The sequence below is a fragment of the Penaeus vannamei genome, chromosome 11 (genome assembly GCF_042767895.1).
Source record: "Penaeus vannamei isolate JL-2024 chromosome 11, ASM4276789v1, whole genome shotgun sequence".
NCBI classification, from domain to species: domain Eukaryota; kingdom Metazoa; phylum Arthropoda; class Malacostraca; order Decapoda; family Penaeidae; genus Penaeus; species Penaeus vannamei.
Window position 1 is genome coordinate 5,561,603 of NC_091559.1, and position 7,500 is coordinate 5,569,102.

Genomic DNA, 7,500 nt, shown 5'->3' on the forward strand with positions numbered 1-7,500 from the left:
CAAATCAATTCAATTATATCACATCTTATCAATCAAATTCTATAGCAGAAAGTTGGATAACGATTTAGGAATTAGGATTGCAATAATGTTACAAATCACTTTAGACACGTTATCCCCTCAATACAATTTCCCGTAAACATTTACCAAATCAAATAATTATATATCTTATCAATCAAATTCTATGGTAGGCAATGGGGTAACGATTTAGGATTTAGGATTGTAATAATGTTACAATTCGCTTTATACACGTATCCCCGCATTACACTTTCCCGTAAACATTCACCAAATCATCTCAATTATATCACATCTTATCCATCAAATTCTATAGCAGACAGTTGGATAACGATTTAGGAATTAGGATTGCAATAATGTTACAATTCACTTTATACACGTTATCCCTCATTACACTTCCCCGTAAACACTTACCAAATCAACTCAATTATATCTCATCTTATCAATCAAATTCTATAGCAGAAAGTTATATAACGATTTAGGAATTAAGATTGCAATAATGTTACAATTCACTTTATACACGTTATCCCCTTTTTACAATTTCCCGTAAACTTTTACCAAATCAACTCAATTACATCACATCTTATCAATCAAATTCTATAGCAGACAGCTGGATAACGATTTAGGAATTAAGACTGCAATAATGTTACAATTCACTTTATACACGTTATCCCCTTAATACAATTTCCCGTAAACATTTGCCAAATCAAATAATTATATATCTTATCAATCAAATTCTATGGTAGGCAAAGGGGTAACGATCTAGGATTTAGGATTGCAATAATGTTACAATTCACTTTAGACACGTTATCCCCTCATTACACTTTCCCGTAAACATTTACCAAATTAACTCAATTATATCACATCTTATCAATCAAATTCTATAGCAGACAGTTGGATAACGATTTAGGAATTAGGATTGCAATAATGTTACAATTCACTTTATACACGTTATCCCCTTAATACAATTTCCCGTAAACTTATCAAATCAAATAATTATATATCTTATCAATTGAATTCTATGGTAGGCAATGGGATATCGATTTAGCAGACAGTTGGATAACGATTTAGGAATTAGGATTGCAATAATGTTACAATTCACTTATACACGTATCCCCTCAATACAATTTTCCGTAAACTTACCACATCAAATAATTATATATATCTTAATCAAATTCTATGGTAGGCAATGGGATAACGATTTAGGATTCAGGATTGCAATGGTTACAATTCACTTTATACACTTTATCCCCTGAATACAATTTCCCGTAAACTTATCACATCAAATAATTATATATACCTTCATCAAATTCTATGATAGGCAGTGGGGTAACGATTTAGGAATTAAGATTGCAATAATGTTACAATTCACTTTATACACGTTATCCCCTCATTACACTTTCCCGTAAACACTTACCAAATCAACTCCTTATATCACACCATACGAAAATCCACGACAAGCCAATGAAATAACAACCACCCTTAAACACTCCTTACACCTCTAGCCTACATTTCAGGCGCCAATAAGTACTGTCTGGACAAGAACTATGGCGGTTTCCTCATTATCTGGGACAGGATCTTCGGCACGTTTCAAGCAGAGAAAGAAGAAGAGGAAATTGTCTACGGGCTCGTCCATCAGCCTCAGACCAGCAATGTCGTCTGGTTACAGGTGCTGTGTCCGATTTTGGTTCTCGTGGTGACTAATTATATGTTTGATGCTTGTAGCTGGATCTTGGAGTAAAGTTTTTGTTAATTCTTTTATATATTCATTTTTGTATATATATATATATATATATATATATATATATATATATATATATATATATATATATATTTGCATTTTTTCCCTGTGGCACATATGAAAGCGTTTTTCTTTCTTTCATAGATACTCGTAGATAAATTTCTTTTTTGGAGCTCATAACAAGCTTTTCTTTTTTTTTTACTTTCCATGGCTCGTCCTGTTAAACGCTTTTGCTTTTACTAAATTTGGATGTAAAAAAAAAATTATTATTTATTTGATTAACTTTATTATATATTCATATATTTATTTTATTAATATATTTATTTATTTACCTATAGGGTTTTCAACTCAGTAACTTATTAATTCATTTATTTGCATTCCCTGTTTTTCATGGTAATTTTTTTTCTTTGTCGTTGCAAGTAAATTTTTGCTTTCCCAAATTCTCCTATGAAAACGTTTTTCGTTTCCCAGGATCTCGTATTAAAACGTTTTGGCTTTCCTCGGTTCTCGCAGTACAACGTTTCGTGCATTCCTTGGGTCCAATAGTAAAATGGCTTTAGCTTTCCCTGTATTCTTTATTAAAACGTTTTTTTCTTCTCCCATCTCCGGGTTTCGCAGTTCGACGTTGTATTATCTACGAATAAATGGCACAAATCGTGTTGTCAGCTGTACAATACCTTTCAAAATTTCTACCGTAGTTGCTCCGAACCCTGCTAAACGGCCGTTTTGTTTACATTGTGGGAGGCCCGACTCAGTAAATACTTATTAAACAGACATGCACATACACCGTAATAATTACCTATCTCTCAGTCTAGATGTGGTTAGATAGAAATATGTATATCAGATAAATAGAAGAGATATATTTGTGTGTAGACGCACGTTCGCGTATAGGAATATTCGTTGGGTCAGGTCTCGCATAATTTCAAATCCGGAATTTAATCTTCGAATCTTTATTATCATTGTCCGTGCTACTGTTCATATTATTATTATTATTATTATCAATTTCTCCCTTTCTTCCGTTCGTGCTTCGTGCATACTAGTAAGCGTAAATATGAAGGAAAAAATATTGGTAGAAGTAAAAATTGAATACGTCCCATAATCATAAAAAGATAAAAGATTAATTAGTTGATTACTGTATATGGAATTGTAAATGTCGAAAAGAATTTTATATTAATTAAGTTATATATATTTCTATTCTTCATATTTCTAGGATTCAAAATTTCATGAATTTAAGGCTTCAAAATGTCATAAATTGGAAGTTTCGTAATTTCATAATTTTGAAGCTTTAAATTTTCATAACTTTAAGGCTTTAAGATTTCATAAATTTGAGGTTTCATAATTTCTTGACTTTAAGGTTTCATGATTCCATACATTTCTGATTTTATAACTTTGCAAATATTAGGCTTCATAATTTCATAAATTAAGACTTCAATTTTAAAACTTTAAGGATTTATAATATAAATTTGAGGTTTCATGATTTTCACATTTTAAAGTTCCCTAAGTTCATACATTTGATGCTTCATAATCTGATAAATTTAAGGCTTTATGATTCCATAACCTTAAGGCGTGACAATGCATCTTTTCAAACGGTTACGGGAAATCGAGCAGACGGTTAACTTAAATCAAGTTGCCAGATGCATTTCTCCTACTTCGGATATTTCATGCATATCCGTACTTATATTGGATATCTATAACGCCGCACTGCACACCATAAGATATCCAAAGCCATCTTGGATATTATATTCAAAGATACTGTGAGCCTGTCGGAAAAATAACCAGTACGGTAAAATAGCAAGCCGTCAACCGCGGCCATTCCCGTTACGTCACAGAAATGGGCGGAGCTTAGAGACCGGAAAAGATGCCTAATGTCTTATATCTGAGACTTCATAATTTCATAAATTGGGAACTTGATAAGTTGATACACCGGATCAGACGTCAATATCCTATCCCACTTTAACATCACTCACAAATTCATGGACATCTGTGAGAAGAAAAAAATCAATAAAATTCTCGCACTTGTGAACTCTGAATAACACCTGACACCACTTGTTGTTTCTCGTTGCAAAACACTCTTACCTGGATCATGTTTTACTGGGGATTACATGATCACTTATTTATTAGGAAAACTTACATTTCTATGACAAATTTGATAATCTTTACGTTCGTTGATCAGAGTTTGTTACTGGAATTTAAATGTGTTTTTGCCGTTAAATAATGTTTGATAAAAGGAGGCTATATAATAATGTTAATTATGGAGTGAAATAGACTGACAATTAAATAGAATTGATAATAACCAAGCAAAAATACTTCATACTTTATATTCCATATATTAGTAATCTAATAGAATATAATTCACAGCCACGTGTTCAGATTTCTAACTCATTATAATTTTTGACTTTGTTTAGGTTCTCTTGGTCACAATTTTATAGCAACGATCACGAAAACAAACAAAAGAAAAAACTGTCCATTAAACAACACTAATTATTGACAATGCAACAGACTCACCGCATAATGAAAATATAACAAAACCAAAAATGAAAAAACAACAAAGAAAAAGTGTATTAAACAACCAGCTAATAATTAACAACACAACAGACTCACCGCACAAGGAAAACATTTTGTTTTAATAATTTTTATTTATATATATATATATATATATATATATATATATATATATATATATATATATATATATATATATATATATATATATTTTTTTTTTTTTTTTTTTTTTTTTTTTTTTTTTTTACATTTTTAAAAATACGATTTCTCAACAGTTCTTCTACATCCGCAACATCGTGAGAAAAGCCCGCAGCATGAGCACCTGGAGCGACTTCTTCCGCGCCTTCCTCTGCGGTCCCGGCTGGCTCCCAGGGACCCCTCGCCTGGGGGACCTCGAGACCTTCCCCGACGCCCGAGGAAGGGTGAAGTACGACCCCCAGATCCCCCTGTGGCAGAAGGGGTACACGGGGGCCCACTTCCTGGTTGCTCTCCTCCTGCAGCAGGTCTTCACGTTTCACTTCGAGGTGGGTGGTTTTGAGGGGGTAGGCAGTGCTGTTGTTCGTGTTTGGTGGTGATCGGTGTTGGGTGTTTCTTTCTGTCTGTTCTCTCTCTCTCTCTCTCTCTCTCTTTCTCTCTTTCTCTCTTTCTCTCTCTCTTTCTCTTTCTCTTTCTCTTTCTCTCTCTCTTTCTCTTTCTCTTTCTCTTTCTCTTTCTCTCTTTCTCTCTCTCTCTCTCTCTCTCTCTCTCTCTCTCTCTCTCTCTCTCTCTCTCTCTCTCTCTCTCTCTCTCTCTCTCTCTCTCTCTCTGTCTCTCTCTCTCTCTGTTGGGCTAGCAGTCTTGCAGACCTGCGTTCGATCCCACGCCCGGCCAGTGAGTGGTTTCCCCGGCCATCCCTTGCACACAGGGGGAGATTTGGAAGCAAAATATAACAGACAGTATGTCACAGCAAAGAATATCCTTTGTAACAAATGGAATTGAAACTAAATGTTTAAATCTTAAATCTCAATCTCTCTCTTTTCTCTTTTCTCTTTTCTTTTCTTTTCTTTTCTTTTCTTTTCTTTTCTCTCTCTCTCTCTCTCTCTCTCTCTCTCTCTCTCTCTCTCTCTCTCTCTCTCTCTCTCTCTCTCTCTCTCTCTCTCTCTCTCTCTCTCTCTCTCTCTCTCTCTCTCTCCCTCTCCCCTTGTCTCTTTTCCTCCCTCCCTCCCTCCCTCCCTCCCTCCCTCCCTCCATCTCTCTCTCTCTCTCTCTCTCTCTCTCCCCCCTATTCATTTCTCCCTCTCCCTACCCCTTCTGCTTCATCCTCACTCCCATTAGTCTAATAAGAGTACCTCTCTCTCTCCCTCTCTCTCTCTCTGCAGGCGTTATCGTGGGCGGGCCGAGTGCTGTTCTTCGGGTTCCTCCTGGTGACCGTAGGCAACATCACAGCCATGTACGATGCGTGGCGATGGGCGCCCTTGGTCGAAGTCACTCGCTGCGCCTCCTTCGTCGCCTTCGTCAGCACGAACGGCGTCTCAGGTTGGGTCGGTGTGGACGCGGGCCTCGTGACGTGGTTCGCCCTCTCGTCTCTCGTGTGGCTCTCGCCGAGTGTGAGTCTGATCCAGAAGAGGTTGAGGAGGAAGGTGGTGTGAGGTGGTGCACGGTTGTGGGGCTGTTGTGTCGTTTTTTTTTGGGGGGTTGTTCTTGTTTTTTGTTTATTTGTTTATTTGTTTGTTTGTCTTTTGTTTTTTTGTTTTTTTCAGAATGGTCGGCGTAATCAAAGAACTGTGATTTTCTGTATTTTTTATGTCTGTCTCTCATTTTTTTACGAATGTATTCCATCTACATTTTTTTTTCATACAATGTACCATCTGTACTTCATATGTATGTAGCTCTATCATGTAAGGACGACAATGTCTTCATTTTATATCATTTCAAAGTTTCGTTTTACAACACTATGAGGTAGGATAGCACCTTGTAATTAATTTTTTCCTTCTGTGAATATCAATGAGATTTAGAAAAGTTAGCCTGGAATTCTTGATCCATGTGAAAGTTAACAGAAATCTACCTCTGTATGAATGTTCCTCAAGTTACTAAGTTGTCTTGTATATGTATTTTAAAAAAATCCATTCATCAGATTAAACTTTCATTCATAAACGTTCTTTCCTTGCCTCTGTTTGGTGATCAGCTGATGTTTAACTTTTTATGAATGACGAAAAAAATTGATTGTTGATTCATTGACAGAAGAGAAGACTGAAAATTTGTGTTGAAATGTGTTTATTGAAACAAAAAATTCGAAAACTTCCTGATGAGAATCAGAAGGATTCCTATACGAATTTTAAGAATTTTTACCATATGTTTTTATTTCTTCCTTTCTTTTTCTCTTGTTCTTATCTTAATTTATTCCCATTCCTATTTTCTATCCACTTTCTTTTAAGTTTGATTCTTTAGATTTTCATACAATACATAATAGATCTGAAGTTTTATTTCAATAAGCCTTCCTGTGTAACATTTCTAAAAGCTGAAAAAAAATCAATTTCAACAATAGCATGTCCCCTTTATTTATTATTATTATTATTTTTTTTTTTTTTTTATTATTATTATTTTTTTTTTTTTTTGTAAATTAGGACTGACTGCTTACCAATAGTACATGATAAATTCCTTTAAAAAAAACTAGCAATCAAAATTGGTATTTTCAGTTGTGGAGGACTTTGAAAATCTACATGAATTAGATACAATTATGGTTCGGATATTTACTCTATACACTATTTAAAGACTTTATACCTTATATATAACGCCATTATTTCAGGGTTGCAATAAAGAATATGAAATATGAAATATACCTTCTTTACAGGAAAAAGATAACTGACTCAGGTTAGTTTACTATGTATATATATATATATGTGTGTGTGTGTGTGTGTACATATATATATGTATATAGATAGATAGATAGATATAGATATATAGATATACAAATATATACACATATATACATACATAATACACACACACACACACACACACACACACACACACACACAGACACACACACATATATATATATATATATATATATATATATATATATATATATATATATATATATATATATTTATGTATGTATGTCTGTGTGTGTGTGTCTCATTTTGTATAACCAGTTGTTTAGACAAAATGGAAAACCAGACATTTCTCTCATAATTTATTCCATTTCAAAATCATCAAAAATATGAGAATACATATATCAAAATCAGTGTCTATACAAAATCACG

General features: G+C 34.1%; 2 protein-coding genes across 6 annotated transcripts in view; one reads left to right on the top strand and one right to left on the bottom strand.

Annotated features, from left to right (window-relative positions):
• The window catches only part of LOC113828756 (alkylglycerol monooxygenase-like), a 29,140-nt gene extending 22,752 nt beyond the window's left edge, over positions 1-6,388 (top strand). Inside the window, exons 6-8 of the mRNA XM_070126910.1 lie at positions 1,530-1,681; positions 4,531-4,779; positions 5,614-6,388. Of these exons, the coding sequence (XP_069983011.1) occupies positions 1,530-1,681; positions 4,531-4,779; positions 5,614-5,883 (671 nt within the window). The 3' untranslated portion in view covers positions 5,884-6,388. The remainder of the gene's footprint in view (positions 1-1,529; positions 1,682-4,530; positions 4,780-5,613) is intronic.
• A 1,029-nt stretch (positions 6,389-7,417) lies between these two features.
• Positions 7,418-7,500, bottom strand: part of LOC113823780 (uncharacterized) — a 6,901-nt gene continuing 6,818 nt past the window's right edge. For all 5 annotated transcript variants that reach the window (XM_070126906.1, XM_070126907.1, XM_070126905.1 and 2 more), the window contains one exon: positions 7,418-7,500. This exon is cut by the window's right edge and continues 1,705 nt beyond it. The gene's annotated coding sequence lies outside the window, so the exon portion shown is untranslated.